Below are 18,772 nucleotides of genomic sequence, written 5' to 3' on the forward strand. Positions count from 1 at the left end.
ACACAGGCTTGGTTGCTCCAAGGCATGTGGAATCTTCCCAGACCAGGGATCAAACCCGTGTCCCCTGCCTTGGCAGGCGGATTCTTTACGACTGTGCCACCAGGGAAGTCCCTGATTTTTTTTTTTTTTTGAAGTGTAGTTGATGTACAATATTATATGTTACAAGTGTACAACGTAGTGATTCACAATTTTTAAAGGTTATACTCTATAGTTATTATAAAATATTGGCTATATTCCCTGTGTTGTACAATATATCCTATCCTTGTAGCTTATTTATTTTACACACAAAATTTCATATCTCTTATTCCCCTACCCCTATCTTGCCCCTCCCCCCAGCAAGGGGACTCTTTATTCATGGATTTGTGCATTAGTGGTGCCAAGAAAGTATCCACTGTGTTTGCGGGCACTGAGAGGTACAGAAACTCTTGCAAGAGTGTGTGGCTGCAGGGTGCTCCACCATATTCTCCAATGGTGCAGGGCAGAAGCTGCCCATGAAATTTTGGGAAGAGCCTGCAGAGAGGGAACTGAAGTTGTTGGCATAAATAAGAGAAGTGCAAAAGGTATAGGGCTGCTGTATACAGCTGCCCAAGCTGTGCACTGCACAAATCCAAAGGTGCTATTCACAAGGACTATGATTTAAATGAATGGTGTTCCCTGGTCACAGTTCAATATGGTGACCATAAGATGGCTGTACCTGGTGACCCATATTCAAGTGGCGAGAGGAAAAGGAAAAGTTAAAAGGGGCAGAAATAATTGGGAAAGGAAACAAAACTAGAACATCATAGTGTCACTGAAGTCAAAGGTTAGGAAAAGAAAGGATGTCGGTAGTGTCAAAAGCTGCCAAGAGGTCAGTAATAATAATGAAGCCCAGAGAAAGATGAGTGGATTTGTTGGTTGAAAGACTCCTGGGCTGGAAGGCAGTCTGAGAGAGATCAAAGGTCCTATACCTTTTTTCCCATTTTCCAAATCTGATTCTACCACTTGGCTAGTTGACAACCTTGGATGAGTCCTTTAAACAGTTTGTGCTGAAGTTGGGGTGAATAAACCCTCCTTCACTGGCTCATTGGGATAAATTTCAAAAGCTACCTGGTATTCCTTATTCCCCTCTTTGCTTTATTTTTCTCTCTAATCTTTATCACCTTCTAAAGAATTATATAATTAGGGACCTCCCTGGTGGTCCAGTGGTTAAGAATCTGCCTTCCAATGTGGGAAACATGGGTTCGATCCCTGGTCGGGGAACTAAGATCCCACATGCTGTGGGGCAACTAAGCTCGCACGCTGCAACTACTGAGCACACGAGCCACAACTAGAAAGCCCGTGTGCCGCAACTACAGAGCCCCCGTGCTCTGGAGCCCGCACCTGCCACGACTAGAGAGAAGCCCATGCGCTGTAACAAAGAGCCCACGTGTCGCACTGAAATATATAGCAGGCTGGAACAAAGATCCCGCGTGCCTCAACTAAGACCTGACGCAGCCAAAAAGGAAAAAAAAAAAAAGAATTATATGACTAATTTTAAAGTTTGTTCTGCACCCGCCCCCCCATCATACTAGAATATGAGGTATAGAAGGGCCGGGATTTTGTCTTTTTTTGGTTCACTGCGGCATTCTCAGTGCCTAGAACCATTGCCAAGCACATAGTTACTCAATAAGTATCTGTTGGAATAATTATTCCAGTGGAAGCCTCTGGAATTTACTAGAGAGTGAGCGAATCAGTTTCCCTCCCAGGTCCAGACTGCTCATTCTTCCTGAGTTCCTTCCTCTTCCTCAGTTAACTATAGATAAGATTGTATCTCACAGTCCTCCCTCATGGATGTTTTTAAACTGCCTTAGTCTCAACTGAAATACTCATCTGTTCTCTTAATTAGGACATTCTGTGTGAGGTGGCATAAAATCTCACCGAAACTGGTTGAGGCAGGAGGTGAGGAGAGGAAGGGAATTAAGTCGATGGCTTCAGGCATGGCTGCATCCAGTATTTTAAAACATGTTGCCTAGACAGGGCCTCTTTCTCTCAGTTCTGCTTTATTCTTTTATTTTTTAAAAATAAATTTATTTATTGATTGATTGATTTATTTTTGGCTGCATTGGGTCTTGGTTGCTGCACGCACGCTTTCTCTAGTTGTGGTGAGTGGGGCCTGCTCTTCATTGCGGTGCACGGCCTTCTCATTGCGGTGGCTTCTCTTGCTGTGGAACATGGGCTCTAGGCGCATGGGCTTCAGGAGTTGTGGCACACGGGCTCAGGAGTTGTGGCTCACAGGCTCTAGAGTGCAGGCTCAGTAGTTGTGGTGCACGGGCTTAGTTGCTCTGCGGCACGTGGGATCTTCCCGGACCAGGGCACGAACCCGTGACCCCTGCATCGGCAGGCGGATTCTCAACCACTGCGCCACCAGGGAAGCCCCTGCTTTATTCTTTATTGATTTTATTTATTCTCAGATAGGATCACTCCTCAAGGAGGTGTCCTGCAGCTTCTGCCTTATACTATCGCAGTCCTAAGACCTGACGAAGGAGCTACTCTCAACCCAAAAGTCCCAACGAACATGCGGGGGGTTTGGACTGGATTGTATACACACCCCTAAATTACTCACTGTGGTCAGGGGGATGGGATATGCAGCTTAGCTGAGGCACAGGCCACATGCCTTTCCTTGGAGCTGACGTTCTAACGGGGAGCCCACCCAAAGTACACGGCTGAGAGTGGCACAGTTTCCCCCAAAGGCAAATTGGGGTGCTGTTATCAAAAGAAAGGAAAATGACCACTGGACAGGCAGAAACAGCATTATATTTTTAAACTAGAATGGTGCTATGAGAGTTAACTTATGCCTGGAACGTGGTAGGTTTTCAATAATTGTTGGTCCTTACTGTTTAATCAGTCAACACAGTTATTGAACCGACTGTAATGCCAAAACCTCATATTTTTAGAACAGGTTACAATTTCCAGGGCTTCTTCACACATTATTATCTCATTTAATTGTCATAACTACCCTATGAAGTGAGCAAGCAAGGGATTGTCCCTGCTTGTTTTTAGAGAGATGATCAACTTTAATGAGAAGACAACTTCGGAAAGGTTAGTGACTCTACCAAGACAGTTGGTAAGTTATGGTCTTACAACTAGAAATACAACTGCCAACACAGTGCTGGGAACTGAATTTCGTATCACACGGCTCCTGCAGAATGTATGAGCTAGTTAAGGACAGAGAGCTGAGATCCATGAACGTGTTGAGGGCTGAATTGTATCCTAAATGCATAGAGAGGGAACTCCCTGGTGGTCCAGTGGTTAGGAGTCTGCACTCTCATTGCTGAGAGCCGAGGTTCAATCCCTGGTCTGGGAACTAAGATCCCACAATCCACACGATGTGGCCAAAAAAAAAAAAAGAAAAAATTCATAGAGAACGAAGAAATCTTTGAGAGAAGATGTAGATCTGGGCAGGCTTCTGAGAGGAAGCAGGACTTGAACTAAGGTTTGAAGGACAGCAGATTCACTCATTCATTCATTTATTCATTCTCTCACGCAGCAAGTATTTTTTGAGAGCCTTCATCTAGTGGTTGGGTCCTGTCTAGAGAAACCCACATGGGCGGTGCCTGAGCAGTGAGGAGCATGATTTCAATGGAAGGAAATTTGTGTTGCAGGGAGGGTTAGGATTGAGGTAAAACAGGTGAGGGAGGAAGGTCCGGGATGTTATTTGTTTAGGCTGCGCTGGGTTTAGTTGCAGCATGCGGACTCTTTCTTAGTTGCAGCATGCATGTGGAACCTAGTTCCCCGACCAGGGATCGAACCTGGGTCCCCTGCATTGGGAGCTCGGAGTCTTACCCACTGGACCACCAGGAAAGTCCTGGTCCGGCAAGTTTTGATTGTGAGGCCATAGGGAGCTCTACTGGCTTTTAAATGGGGAACAGACAGTACAAGTGGGAAGCCCACTTGGCTAGGAGTCAGAAACCCAGAAGCGCTGCTCTTATTTGCTTTAAGACCTTGGGTTCATGTCCCTCTCCAGGCTTGACTTTCCCCATCTAACAAAATAGCAAGGCTGAGGAGCTCTAGTGTACCATGCAGGTGAAGATCTCTGGGTTTGGAGGACTTCAGCAGAAGGCGAGTTCTGGGTTCATGACAGGGAAGAACTGGACAGCAAAGATGCCATCCTGCTTCTTTCCCGAGACCACCCTCATCTGCAGGCCTGCTTTCCAGCTCGTCTCCTCCCTCCCCAAATAGGAACCATCCTCTCCCCCAGACTTTTATCTTGCTCTCTCTCCAGTATTCACACAGTCAGAGAAGGACAAGAGGGGGTTCTTTTTCTATGGCTCTCTTTTTGGAGGAAGAAAACTTTTCCCAGATTCCTCCCCTGGTAGACTTCTCCTCATGAATCACTGGACAAAAGTGGGTCACCTGCCACCTGCTGACCCAATGGTTGGCCCAGACCAGCGGTTCTCAACAGGGGGTGATTCTGCCCCCTGGGAGACATTTGGCAATACCTGGAGACGGCAATAGTGCAGCTGTTGAGACATCCTGGCCTAGTCTAAGGGGGGGTGTAATTCTCTAAAATTCTCTTAGATTTGATTCTGTAATATTTTATTTGGGATTGTAACATTGATACAAGTGAGGTTGGTCTGTAATTTTCTTTTTCTTTTCTTTCTTTTTTTGCGGTACGCGGGCCTCTCACTGTCGTGGCCTCTCCCGTTGCGGAGCACAGGCTCCGGACGCGCAGGCGCAGCGGCCACGGCTCACGGGCCCCGCTGCTCCGCGGCATGTGGGATCTTCCCGGACCGGGGCACGAACCCGTGTCCCCTGCATCGGCAGGCGGGCTCTCAACCACTGCGCCACCAGGGAAGCCCTACCATGGGGTCTTACTGTTTATCCATCCTGTGTATAATAGTTTGCATCTGCTGGTCCCAAACTCCCCCTCCAACCCTTCCCTGCCCAACTGCCTTGTTAACCACAAGTCTGTTCTCTATGTCTGTGAATCTGTTTTCGTTTTGCAGATCAGTTCATTTGTTTATGATTCCTTTTTAATATATGCTGAATCTGTGGTTATTTCCCATTAAAATCATTGCTTATCTGGTGTCTTTGTATCTTCTCCCTTTTCTTTCCTGATTAGGTTCGCCAACATTGTAACTCTTCCATTGCTTTTTTCCCCCCTGATGGTCAGTATACCGTTGGACAATTTCAATGAGAGCAAATGAAAGCTCTTGAGGCTGGCAGATAAAAACAGACGTTTTAATGCAGAAGACAGAAAAGCTGGAAAGAGAGTCAAGCAGATCGACCTGATAGAATCAGAGCCCGTACTTGTGCTCAAAAAGACAGAAGACCATGTAGCAGAGTGAGTGGCTCTTACAACTTTTCTTACAGCAAAGAGAAAACGATTATTTTGGCAGCCCATCTACTAGTTGGGATTGTTATACTTTAGAGATTACAAAGGTGGCTAGTTTTAGAGCCAAGCCTGCCTGTTTTAAAAAAACTTTTCTTGTTTAAGAGTATGCATTTTGTCCTTTATTGCTTTGCCTATCCTTGGCCACTGGCTCAACAGAGGCTCATGAAATTGAGGAAACCCTTTGGACTCCCTGCCAGGTTATGTAGGAGTCATTCCAGTTCAACTAGCTCTCAGATGTACTGACTACTTTCTGTTTGTCCCCCAATTAATCGTTTCTATTACTAACTCTGGTAATTCCTTCCATCTGCTTTCCTAGACTTTAGTTTTTCTAACTTCTTTTTTTAAAATTAATTTTTTATTGGAGTATAGCTGATTTACAATGTTGTTGGTTTCTGCTGTACAGCAAAGTGTATCAGTTATACGTATATCCTGTATCTACTCTTTGTAGATTCTATTCCCATATAGGTCATTACAGAATATTGAGTAGAGTTCCCCGTGCTATACAGTAGGTTCTTATCTATTTGAAATTTATTTATTTTTGGCAGCATTGGGTCTTCATTGTTGCGTGGGCTTTCTGTAGTTGCGGCGAGCAGGGGCTACTCTTTGTTGCAGTGCGTGGGCTTCTCATTGTCGTGGCTTCTCTTGTTGCGGAGCGTGGGCTCTAGGCACGCGGACTTCAGTAGTTGTGGCATGAGGGCTCAATAGTCATGGCTGTTGGGCTGTAGAGCGCAGGCTCAGTTGTGGCGATGGGTGTAGTTGCTCCGCGGCACGTGTGATCTTCCTGGACCAGGGATTGAACCCGTGTCCCCTGCTTTGGCAGGATTCTTAGGAACTCCCTAGGTTCTTATCTATTTTATATATAGTAATGTGTATATGTCAATCCCAATCTCCCAATTTATCCTTCCTCGCCTTTCCCCCTTGGTAACCATAAGTTTGTTTTCTACGTCTGTGACTCTCCGTTTTGTAAATAGGTTCATTTGTACCGTTTTTTTAGATTCCACGTATAAGCGATATCGTATATGTCTTTCTCTGACTTACTTCACTCATGTTCTAACTTCTTAAGTTAGATGCTGTGTTCGTTTTCTATTGCTGCCATAACAAATTGCCACAAACGTAGTGGCTTAAAAAGATACAAGTTTATTATCTGACAGTTCTGCAGGTCAGAAGTCCAGTAGGAGTGGCTGATATCCAGGTCCAGGTCCACAAGGTTGAAATCAAGGCATGGGCCCACTGGGTTCTTATCTGGAAGCTTTGGGCGGGAAGTTACTTCCAGGCTCACTCAGGTTGTTGGCAGAATTCAAGTTCAGTTCCACATAGTCATAGGACTGAGGTTCACATTTCCTTGTTGTCTGTTGGCCAGTTTTCTCAGCTTCTGGAGACTGATAACAGTTCCCTGACTTCCTCCTCATAAGCCAGCAATGGTGGGTCCAGTCTTTCTCATGCTTCAAATTTCTCTGATCTCCTGCCTACTAATTTCTTCTGCCTCTTCTTCTACCCCATCTCTCTGATGAAGTCCTCTTCTGCTTTTAAGATTTCAGGTCATTACACCTGACCTACCTGGATAATACAGAATAATCTCCCTATTTTTTTTTTTTTTTTTTTTTTTCCTGTACGCGGGCCTCTCACTGTTGTGGCCTCTCCCGTTGAGCAGCACAGGCTCCGAAAGCACAGGCTCCGGAAGCACAGGCTCAGCGGCCATGGCTCATGGGCCGAGCCGCTCCGTGGCATGTGGGATCTTCCCGGACTGGGGCACGAACCCATGGCCCCTGCATCGGCAGGCGGACTCTCAACCACTGAGCCACCAGGGAAGCCCTAATCTCCCTATTTTAATGTCAGCTGATTAATAACCTTAATTCCATCTGCAAAACCCTTTCACAGCAGTACCTAGTTTAGTGTTTTGATTAAATAAGCAGAAGACAGGAATCTTGGGGGAGACCTTTAGAATTTCGCCTACTATAAAGGCTTACTTCTTTCATTATTACCCTTTCGTGTTCATTACCATAAGCATTGAACATCATCCTTTTTTTTTTTTGGCTGCACTGGGCAACATGTGGGATCTTAGTTCCCCGACGAAGGGATCAAACCTGTGCTGCCTGCAGTGGAAGCAAGAGTCTTAACACCGGGACCACCAGGGAAGTCCCCCCGCCTCCCCGTCCCCACCAAGCATTTAAGTATGAATTTCCTTTTGAGCACTGCTTTAGCTCATAGCTTCTAATATGTTCTTCAATAGTTAGGAATTTTGGTTTTGACTTCTTCTTTGACCAAAGATTTGTTTGAGAGAACGTTTTGATATCTTAGTGGCAGTTTTTGTTTTTACCTCCCGGATAATATTCATTACTAGTTTTATTGTTTTGTGTTCAGAGAATGTTGACTTTTCTATTTATACTTTTTGAAATTTTATTTATAAATTGATTTGCTTTGTGATTTAATACATGAGTGATTTGGGGGCGTTCCATGAGCATTAACAAAGGACTTCTTTTTCAGGTTTAAAAGTTTTGTGTGTGTATGTGTGTGTGTATTTTAGTTTTTGTCCACTTGATCAAAGAAAAGTGAAATAAAATCTGCAATATTAATGTGTATCTGTCTAATTCTTCTTGCATTTCCAGTAGTTTTCTCTTTATAATTGTTGATACCATGTTATTTGATATAGAGAATTTGTTAACTACTAGAGCTTCATTGTATATTGCACCCTTTTGGATAGTTTGTTAAATGCTTTTGGCCTTGAATTCTATCTTATCTCATGCTTAGACTATGGTCCTTTATATCTTTCTATATGCATTTACTTAGTGCTTGTCTGCCCTTTCTATCTCTCTTTTTTTTTTTCCTTCGGTATGCGGGGGCCTCTCACTGCTGTGGCCTCTCTCGTTGCGGAGCGCAGGCTCCGGACGCACAGGCTCAGCGGCCACGGCTCACGGGCCCAGCCGCTCCGCGGCATGTGGGATCTTCCCGGATCGGGGCACGAACCCGTGTCCCCTGCATCAGCAGGCGGACTCTCAACCACTGCGCCACCAGGGAAGCCCTCTCTCTTTTTTTTTTTTTTGTCCACACCCCGGTGAGTCCTAACCACCGGACTGTCAGGGAACTGCCCCTTTCTTTCATTTTTAATCTTTCTTGGTTACTTCATTTTTAGGTGTCTATTTTATATGCCACATACTTAGTGGGTTTTGTTTTGTGATTCAACCTGAAAATCTAGTCATTCCACTGTGTCCACGGTGTCCGCATCCGTGGATTCAACCAAATGCAGACCAGATTCACGGATCGAAATTTTCTTTTAATAGATGAATTCAGCCAATTTACATTTCTTGATATGACAAACACTTTTGGTCATAGTTTTGTTATTATGCTTTACAATTGTTTTCCAACATTTAAAAAAGTGTTTACAACTTTAAAAATGGTGTTTTGTTGATAGCTTAAAAATAAGCTTTTATGATATGAACTATTTCTTTTTGAGTGTGCATAGGTATATTTGAAAGGTTTCTGTTGTATATATAGTGGCTATTTTGGTGACCACAACTTTATCTACTATACCTATTCTCTCTTTATTAGGCAGTATCTATTCAGTCCGTACTCTGAGCACTGTTCAAATAAATTTTTATTCCCTTCTTTCCCTTCCCCATCTCCATCATTTTCCTGCCTTCCAGGTTCCAGTTAATTGTATTCTTATATTTCACAGTGCTTCACACACGGTATGTCTAAGTGTTCATATTTATAACTTTAAATATACTGATTACTTGATTTATCAACTTTACGTATCTTTTTATGAAATCATCATCACACTACTTTTCATCTTTACTCCTCTTTCTCTCTCAATTATTATTGTAAGTGTAATTAACATATTGCAGGTTTGGGAATTCCTTGGCAGTCCAGTGATTAGGACTCTGCACTTTCACTGCAGAGGGTGTGGGTTCAATCCCTGGCTGGGGAACTAAGATCCCACAAGCCACCTGGCCAAAAAACATTGCTAGGTTAATATTTTCATTCCATTTTATAATAAAAGACATTCACATTTTTTAAAGTCCTAAGACTAGAATAAAATAAAATGGCTTTCATATTCTCTATGAGTCCTTCTGGTGAAGTTGTCTCCATTCATCTCGCGGTTGACTAAAGTTCATTTTCTAGGAGATTTTTTAAAAAAGGATCATGGGGGGGCTTCCCTGGTGGCGCAGTGGTTAAGAATCCGCCTGCCGATGCAGGGGACGCGGGTGCCTGGTCCGGGAAGATCCCACATGCCGTGGAGCAACTAAGTCCGCGAGCCCACGCGCCTAGAGCCCGTGCTCCACAACAAGAGAAGCCCGCGCACCACAACAAAGAGTAGCCCCTGCTCACCGCAACTAGAGAAAGCCCGCGAACAGCAACGAAGACCCAACACAGCCAAAAATAAATACATAAAATTTTTTTAAAAAGGATCATGGAAAATATATTCCTTCACTATATGCATGTTAAAGATTTTAATCATTTTGCCTGGATGCCTTAATTTCGCCTTGAATTTCAATACCTTTATGAAGGCAAGTCTTAGTGCAGTTTATTTTTGTTGTTATTGTTAATTTTTCTGAGAGTAGGTGGGATCTTTTAATATGCAGATTTTTAAAATGCTGGTAGATTGAATTATGTCTTTTTTTTTTTTTACAATTTAATACTATGTTTTGAATATTCTATTTATATAATTCAAAAATAAAAACTTAGGCTTCCCTGGTGGCGCAGTGGTTGAGAATCCTCCTGCCGATGCAGGGGACACGGGTTCGTGCCCAGGTCCGGGAAGATCCCACGTGCCGCGAAGCGGCTGGGCTCGTGAGCCATGGCCGCTGAGCCTGCACGTCCGGAGCCTGTGCTCCGCAACGGGAGAGGCCACAGCAGTGAAAGGCCCACATACCGGAAAATAAATAAATAAATAAATAAATAAATAAAAATAAAAACTTATATGAAAAGTGAGGACTGTTAATTAAAGTAGGTTGTAAAGCAATGTATACAATATGACCTCATTTAATGAAAATTCATTAAAAAAAAAAAGATCTGAAAAGATTAAAAGTAATTTGTTAACTATGATCGTCTCTGGTGATAGCAATATTGTGTTTTTATTTCCTTATTTTTGCTTAACTGATTCTCTAATTTTCTATAATAAATCTGTACTGTTTTACAGTAGTAAAAGACATGAGGGGAAATCCTCTCCAGGGCTTTTGGAAAGGCTTTCCTAGCCATCACCAGTGATGTCATGCAGACAACAAGTGCTCCTGATATAATGCGACGAGAAGGGCATTTGGCCTCTGTGACATTCTTTCCAAAAACCCATAACACCAATCAAATCATAAGCCTAATTTGAGGGCCGTTCTACAAAATACCTAACCGGTGCTCTTCAAAACTGTCAGAATGATGAAAAATAAGGAAAGACTGGGAAATTGTCACAGACCAGAGGTGACCGAAGAGCCATGACAGCGAAAAGCAATGTGATGTCTGGATTGGATCCTGGAATAGAAAAAGGACATGAAAGGGAAAACTGGTGAAATTCCAGTGCCGTCTGGAGTTCAGTCCATGGCAATGCGCCAGTGTTTTGTTGGTTGTGATGTATGATAGCATCAGGGGAAACTGAAACTGAGTGAGGGGTATATGGGAACTCTGTCGTATTAACTTTTCTGTAAGTGAAAAATTATTCCAAAATAAAAAGGTTAGTTTTAAAAAGAAGAAGAAGAAGAAGAAAAGACACAAAGGAACAGACGTTCTTTCACTGGGTGTTGCTGGATCTGGTGGTTGCCTGGGTCTGCTACAGCCGTGCAACTAACAGAGCAGAGTTCACTTTGGGGACAAAGTTGGCGCCGAAGGTGACAGAGACGGAAGATGATAAGGCCTGAATCTTTGACGATGCCAGTGAGCTGCTAAATAAATTAAGCCGTCTTGGAGCTGCCCTACATCTGGACTTCTTATTTGTATGAAGCAGTAACTGTGTTTTGTTTGAATTCTGTTTTTCCTCCTGTGGACTGTGGTTGAAATCATTCTAGTTAGGAAAGGCAGCTGAGGGACTTGCCTGGTGGTCCAGTGGGTAAGACTCCGAGCTCCCAAGGCAGGGGACCCGGGTTCGATCCCTGGTCGGGGAACTAGATCCCACATGCGTGCTGCAACTAAGAGTTCGCAGGTCACAACTAAGACACCACAGGCAGCTGAGTAAACAAATTGGTGCACTGAAGTGTTTCAGGTGCTGAGGTCAAAGTCTCCAGGAGGCAAAGGAAGGACTGGTGAGCCCCGTCCGGGAAATGGCACCGAGAACAGTTTTGCAGAGTGGGCTACTATTTGGGCTGAGTCTTGAAAGGTGACAGGTGTCTGCTAAGTAATGAGGTGGGGGGTGTGGGAGGGAGCTGGGAGGGGCAGTTAATGTTCCAGATTCACAGGGAGTCAGAGCTGGAGGCTGAGGCAGCAACAGGGCCCTATCAGAGATGGGCCCCTGCAAGGTGACCAATGTGATGAGATTGGCCTTGTAATGGGCTCATCTTGGCCGCTCTGCCAAAGAAAGGTCAGCTGGGAGACCAGATCTAAGAGTTTAGGAGGACGATGACAACTTGAACTAGGTGGGTAGAGAGAGGTCTATGGATTTACTTAGGAGGTAGAGTCACTGTTACCCGATGAGTGTGGAGGTACAGAATTACCTGGTAACAATAGTGGCACTTCTGTCGAGAGAGAGAAGACGAGGGAGGCTCCTGTTTAAGGAAAAGATAACAGAATAATTCCATTTTGGACACGTTGCCTTTGAGGTGCAGAGGGAAACTAAGTGGAGATGGAGGGGAGACGGTTGGATCTAGGGGTCTGGGGTGTAGGAGGGGCTGACGCAGTGTCATCATGGCTTACAGGCATCAAGGGTGGGTGGAGATCACCCATGTAGGGTACGTAGAGGAAGAAGCCCTGGGACACATTCAGGGAGCTAAGATAAGTGGTGTCTCAGGAGACAAGAGGCCATATTGCGTTGTGAGATGAATATTCTAGAACTGTGCGGTCCAAGAGAGATATAATGCCTGCCACAATATATAATTTCAATATTATTCGTAGCTACATTGAAAAAGTGAAAAGAGGGAATTCCCTGGTGGTCCAGTGGTTAGGACTCTTTGCTTTCAGCGCTTTCACTGCTGAGGGCCTGGGTTCAATCCCTGTCCGGGAACTAAGATCCTGCAAACTGCGTCGTGCAGCCAATAAAAAAATTTAAAAAGTAAAAAGAAACAGGTAAAATTAATGAATAATATATTTCACCCAAAATATTATTTCAACATGTAATCAATACAAAAATATTAATGAGATTTTTACAAGTCTTTTTTTGGTACTAAGTCCAAATTTAAATTTAAATTAAATTTAAATCAGATTTCAATCTGATACGTATTCACATCTCAGTCTGGACCAGCCCCATTTCAAGTGCTCCATGGCCACCTGTGGTTTGTGGCTGCCGAACTGGACAATTCGAGACTGAGGCAGATCTAGGTTCAAATCCTTGGGGAGACCAACTTTTTTCATCTGTGAAATAGGGGCATAGTATGTATCTCCCATGTAAAGGTAAAGCTCTTGACACAACGTGGGTCTACAAAAAATGGGAGGTGAGAACTTTTATTTTTTTTTGTGGTACACGTGGCTCTCACTGTTGTGGCCTCTCCCGTTGCGGAGCACAGGCTCCGGACGCTCAGGCTCAGCGGCCATGGCTCACGGGCTCTCCTGTTGCGGAGCACAGGCTCCGGACGCGCAGGCTCAGCGGCCATGGCTCACGGGCCCAGCCGCTCCGCGGCACGTGGGATCTTCCTGGACCGGGGCACGAACCCGTGTCCCCCGCATCGGTAGGCGGACTCTCAACCACTGCGCCACCAGGGAAGCCCTAGGTGAGAACTTTTAGAAGGTGGGGAGTGGAGACAGCAAGGAATGGAAACTTTACAGGACATGACAGAAGGTTTTGTCTTTTCTTTAAAGATGGGAAGGGCTTGGCATGTTTTGGGGCTACAGGGAAGTTGCCGGTAGAGAGAGAGAAATACAGAAGAGGGAATAAAGCAAAGCAGAAAGCTTGAGAAAATTTGGGGAGATGGAATTGAAACATAGGTGGAGAGGTTAGCCTTAAACCTGAAACTGGGCACTTTTTTCTCTAAAAACAAAGGAAAGGAAGGCAGGGTGGACACGAGTAACGGCCGCTAACCATTCCTGAGAGCCTTTTGCGTGTGGCGCACTCTAATAAGTGCATTATATGCATTCTCTCATCCAGCGCCCCCAGAAACCCTGAAAGCTGGGTCCTGCTAGTGTTCCCATTTCACAGATGAGGAAGTTGAGTCTTTGAGAGAGTAACTTGCCTAAGGTCATAAAACCAGTAAAGCCAGCATTTGAACCCAGACATTCTGATGCCAGAGTCTAGATTTTTGTTTTGGGTAGAATGTTCCTTATTTTGCCTTTGTCTCATGTTTCATGATTAGATTCAGGGTCTGCGTTTCCAGCCAGAATACGACATATGTGATGTGTTCTCACGCGTCGCATCGGAATTACATGATGTCAACACACCCCCCAGTGGTCACTCAGTCAAGATGTTGTCCAATTTCTTCATCACATAGTTAACTACTTTTTCCTTTACAACTAGTAAGCAATCTGAATGGAAACACTTTGGACCCATGCAAATATCCGGCTCCTCATATTGCCTTCTAAAGTCAGCCTCCATTGGTGATTCTTGCCTGATCCATTTTACTATGGTTGTTGCAAAATGTTGATTCCAACTCCGGCACTCCCTCTGCATTCACCATTTGACTCTCAGCATTCGTTCTACTTTCCTTCTCTTCTCTCTCTCTCTCCCTTTCTCATTAATATGAACTCACTGATTCCTAATTTTTTCAAATTATATATTTATAAAATATATAAAATATATAAAATATATATAAATATATAAAATATATAAAATATATAAAATATATATTTATAATTTATGAATGTCCTTAATCATTTTGGTACCTAATCTCCCAGTTTTGGCTGGTGGCAGCTCCTTCAAGCTGGCTCCTTTGTCCTATGAAATGCCTCCTACTAACTTTTTTTTTTTTTAAAGTACTTTCTTACTTTTTGGCATATGAAATGTTGCAGGCTGCTCATCTCATATTTGCAATGTACCAGCCCTGGAAGCAGCCATTTCTCTAATGAACCCTGATTCCCTTCAGAGGGGAACAGTATAAGAGTACAAGACCTCAGTGCAAAATATGCTTATTGCTGATGGGATGTGTTTGATTTTAGGCCCTCTTAGTAGACAGAGCTGAATACATATACATGTGAATATACATACATATACATATTTTAGAAATCATGAGTGTACACTGATACCTGCAACTCCAATCTACTTCCACAGGGTTTTTTCTTGTTTCCCTCCATTAAATATTTGTATGTTTCTATTCTCAGAGTGAGAACCCTGGCTCTTAACAAGATCAACACATTTATTCATTTGCCTGATCATGTAATACACCTAAAATAGTTTCAGAATCATTTTGCCAATACGAGTACATAAACAAACCTGCTAAAAAGAGTTCAGAATTTGTTTGTAGTTTTCTCCCTACCCCACCCCACCAGAGCCTAGCTTCTTAACCACTTCGTCCTAACAAGGCTGTTTGCTGGGAGGGAGCAGGGGACTTGGGGAAAGGGAGGAGGTGTAAAATAGCCAGGGAGAAGGAAGGGTGAGCGAACTTCCCTTTCAGGAGCAGAGGATACATTTCTGAGGCTGGAGGAGACACATGAGCGGTGGCCCCGGTTTGCTCAAGGACAGGTTTTCCTGCAGCCATCTTGGCAGCCTGGGAGTAGGAGTGGAGAAGACAGATGGTCGGGAGGGCTGGAAGGAGCCAAAGCTGGGGAACTACCAGGTGGATGTGGCAGAAGCACAGAGGGTGAGGAGTCTGGGGTGCTGGCAGGGAAGGGGTCGATGTAATGCACCCTGGAGTCTGGGCTGACTGGGGGAGGAAGTGAGGCCAAGAGAAAGAAAGGGGAGTGGCTGGAGTTTGAGATCAGCTGAGGAGGGGTTTGCTGAAGTGATTTCTGGTCACTGAATCCAACGGTTCAGGGGGCCGGGGGGGGAGAGACGGCTTGTGCCAAGCTTGCGGTGGGGGGGGGGGGGAGGGGGAGGCGACAGGGGAGGGGGCTGTTCTTAGGGCCACCAAAGTGGCTTTGTTTCCCCGAGGACCAGAGGCTGCGTGAGACAGGACCTAGCTGGTTCAGGCCCAAGAGGGAAGCTGTTCTAGGCACCTTACTGCAATCCATGATCAACAGCTGGGGCAAGTATCCAAACCAACGTGATTTTGTAAGAATGAAGGGGCCTTAGAGCTCACTGCACCTGGACAGTCACTTCACTTTTCAGGTCAGAGAACAAAGGTCCAGAGCTGTTAAGCAAATGCACCCACCACCCCCGAGCCTGGGTGGGATTCAAACCCAGGTATTTCACATTTCAGTTGGTGGCTCCCTTTAAACCGCGACAACGTTCTAAAGCTATAGCAGAGTGTCTTACTGACAGGCTTTGGTTCACTAGTCTGTCCCCACCTGGGCTTTAAGCGCAGGAATGGAGTCTGACACATCACTGCATCCTCCTTAGTTCCTAAGTCACTGCTGAGTGCACTCTTTCTGACTGATGAATTTGGGGGAAGAGCCCATGTTTTAGGGTAGGAGTGCCAGCAGGAAGTTGTTATTTTCACATAGCATTACTTCTCTCTAGAGTTGTGCACCACAACTACTGAGTCTGTGCTCTAGAGCCTGTGAGCCACAACTACTGAGCCCATGTGCCACAACTACTGAAGCCCGTGCGCCTAGAGCCCGTGCTCCGCAACAAGAGAAGCCACCACAATGAGAAGCCCGCGCACCGCAACTAAGAGTAGCCTCCGCTTGCCGCAGCTAGAGAAAGCCGGCACACAGCAACGAAGACCCAGCGCAGCCAAAAATAAATAAATAGGTAAATAAATTTATTTTTAAAAGATATGTTTTTTAAAAAAGCACAATGAGAAATGATAGGCATATTGGCTTAGATGCTGTAGCACTTTCTCTTAATCGAAGCAGGCAAACTTGCCCCTCTTTTCTAAAGAAAACAAATAGCTACTACTTTACAGGACTGACTGTAAGCTGGGCAGGGCCCAACACTGACCTGCCATGGCCTTTCGGCAATTATTGGATGCGGAGGCTGTGCCTGGATTGCATAGGATTCTCTCCCCTTTGCCCCTTTGATATCTTAGCAGCCAAACCACAGCTCTCAGGAAGCTTTTCACTCTCAAAAAGCACTTAAAAAAATCTGATCATGTATTCTAGTTTTTTATTCCAAAAATATCATACTGGGGTGCTTTTAGTAAACTTCTTCCAAAATTATTTGGAGCAAAAACCAAGTTTTTCTGAACAACTTTCAAACAAGGCTTGCTCTCAGTGGTTTGTTTTGGGACTTGTCCTTTAAAGATATCCTTTTAGGAACAAAAAGTGGGGTTTTGGCTGGGTGATTTCTAGATACTTAAAATGTTGACTAATAGTTTCAGGGTGTAATGTGGAATAGAAGAAGGCCATTTGCAAACTCCTATGTAAAGAGCATGGGCAGATATTCCCTTTAAAAACACACACACAGGGCTTCCCTGGTGGCGCAGTGGTTAAGAATCCGCCTGCCAATGCAGGGAACATGGGTTCAAGCCCTGGTCTGGGAGGATCCCACATGCCATGGAGCAACTAAGCCCGTGCGCCACAACTGCTGAGCCTGCGCTCTAGAGCCCGTGAGCCACAACTGCTGAGCCCGCGTGCCACAACTACTGAAGCCTGTGCGCCTAGAGCCCGTGCTCCGCAACAATAGAAGCCACCACAGTGAGAAGCCCGCTCACTGCAACAAAGAGAAGCCCCTGCTCGCCGCAACTAAAGAAAGCCTGTGCGCAGCAACGAAGACCCAACGCAGCCAAAACTAAATAAATAAATTAATTAAAAACCGAAACAAAACCATAAAAACCCCCCAAAATCCCATGCACACAGTGTGTGTGGGGAGAGGTGGGCAGTATATGGGAACTCTCTGTACTTCTTCCTCAATTTCTTTGTAAATCTAGAACTGTTCTCAAAATAAAGTCTATTAATTAAAAAAAAAAAGACACAGACACTGGGATTATACTAAAATGTGTTGCCGTTTGGTTCTAATCTCTAGTCATCTAGGTAGTGGTGGCGGCTGCAAGAGTTTAAAAGTGATGACAAAAAACGTACCAGGAAACTTTCAATCCAATGTGAAAGGAAGCAGGTAAAGTCAAACTAGGAGGCCTGGCATGAACTGGAGTGACGCTTGTTTAACGTGACTCCAGCACGTTGACATGCAGGCTGTAGCCGGCAGATGGTGCTCGGTGCTTGCGAGGGACAGAAAATCTAAAGTATCTATTCACACAAGATTATGCAGTTAACCAATCAAAGGGAACAATCTGTGGGAGAGAAAGAATTAATCAATGGGTTAAAAAACGTACATAACCACGCTGAACATAATATATGCAACACTGACTGCCAGGTAATCCGTGAGTTGTTTTCTCTATGTGGGAACACCTCACCCTGAGCAAACCTGATATACCCCAGTCAGACCGATCATTCAACACTAGAAAGCTTTGACACAAGATTTTTAACATAGTAAACTCCCAGAATACGTTTAAAACAGAGTTTGCACTTTTAAAATTGATTTGCACATAATTTTAGAGAGAATATCTATTGGTTAAACGGAGGTATATCTGTGTTGTAGTTTCACGAGCACACACTTCGATTTCTGATAAGGGAGGCTTTTGGATACATCACAATAAAATTTCATATTATGAAAAAATAATTTAGTTTGTGAGGTATGCATCTTGAGAGCAGGAACACAGTGTAAGCACCGGGGGTGAGGACAGCGCATGATGAACACACAACACAGAATACCACAAGTGATCGTAATTCCCTAGCATACAAATCCCTTCGTTACAAAAATGTGTCTAACCCCAAACAGCAAGGAAGCACCTGTGTGACGTGGCCCAGGCACCCTATGGGTAGGTGTATACGTGCAAGGATGGGTATACCACCGCAGTCGTACGGCCTCCCTTTGTGGCAGGATATCTGTTCCTGGAGCAGTTCGGCTTCGTATCTGGAGCTGGCTCTTGGCTGGGGTTTGTGTTTCTCTTTGGAGAGCATGATACTGTAAATCCTGGCTTCTCTCTCTATGCAAACAAGACATAAAAGGTGAACCACTTGATGCTGCAATTCCTGAAGTTATAGCTAGGGTTGGTGCTGGTTTTGCAGGAGTCACAAGTATCTGTATTTCCCCTCAAATACCAAAGTAGCTGACGTTGTTACGTGGCAGGGGTCAATCAAGCATGTGTCCTAGGCCCTCTGATAGCCAAAGAAAGGTCCATGGGCAATATTTTAACTGCCCTGAGAAGTTTAGGGACTGCATTTTATAAGCTGTCTAGAAACATTACGCAAAGGAAGAGA

General features: G+C 44.5%; 1 protein-coding gene across 7 annotated transcripts in view; it reads right to left on the reverse strand.

Annotated features, from left to right (window-relative positions):
• Window positions 1-17,647: 17,647 nt before the first annotated feature.
• The window catches only part of AGBL2 (AGBL carboxypeptidase 2), a 44,992-nt gene continuing 43,867 nt past the window's right edge, over window positions 17,648-18,772 (reverse strand). For 3 of the 7 annotated variants that reach the window (XM_067037237.1, XM_067037239.1, XM_059069576.2), the window contains one exon: window positions 18,231-18,498. In XM_067037237.1, coding sequence (XP_066893338.1) covers window positions 18,325-18,498 — 174 coding nt within the window. In that variant the 3' untranslated portion in view covers window positions 18,231-18,324. Of the gene's footprint in view, window positions 17,743-17,935; window positions 18,499-18,772 lie in introns of those variants that run through there. The other 4 variants (XM_067037236.1, XM_059069577.2, XM_067037240.1 and 1 more) reach the window with 4 other exon arrangements.

This window comes from Kogia breviceps, chromosome 7 (genome assembly GCF_026419965.1).
Source record: "Kogia breviceps isolate mKogBre1 chromosome 7, mKogBre1 haplotype 1, whole genome shotgun sequence".
Lineage (NCBI taxonomy): Eukaryota > Metazoa > Chordata > Mammalia > Artiodactyla > Physeteridae > Kogia > Kogia breviceps.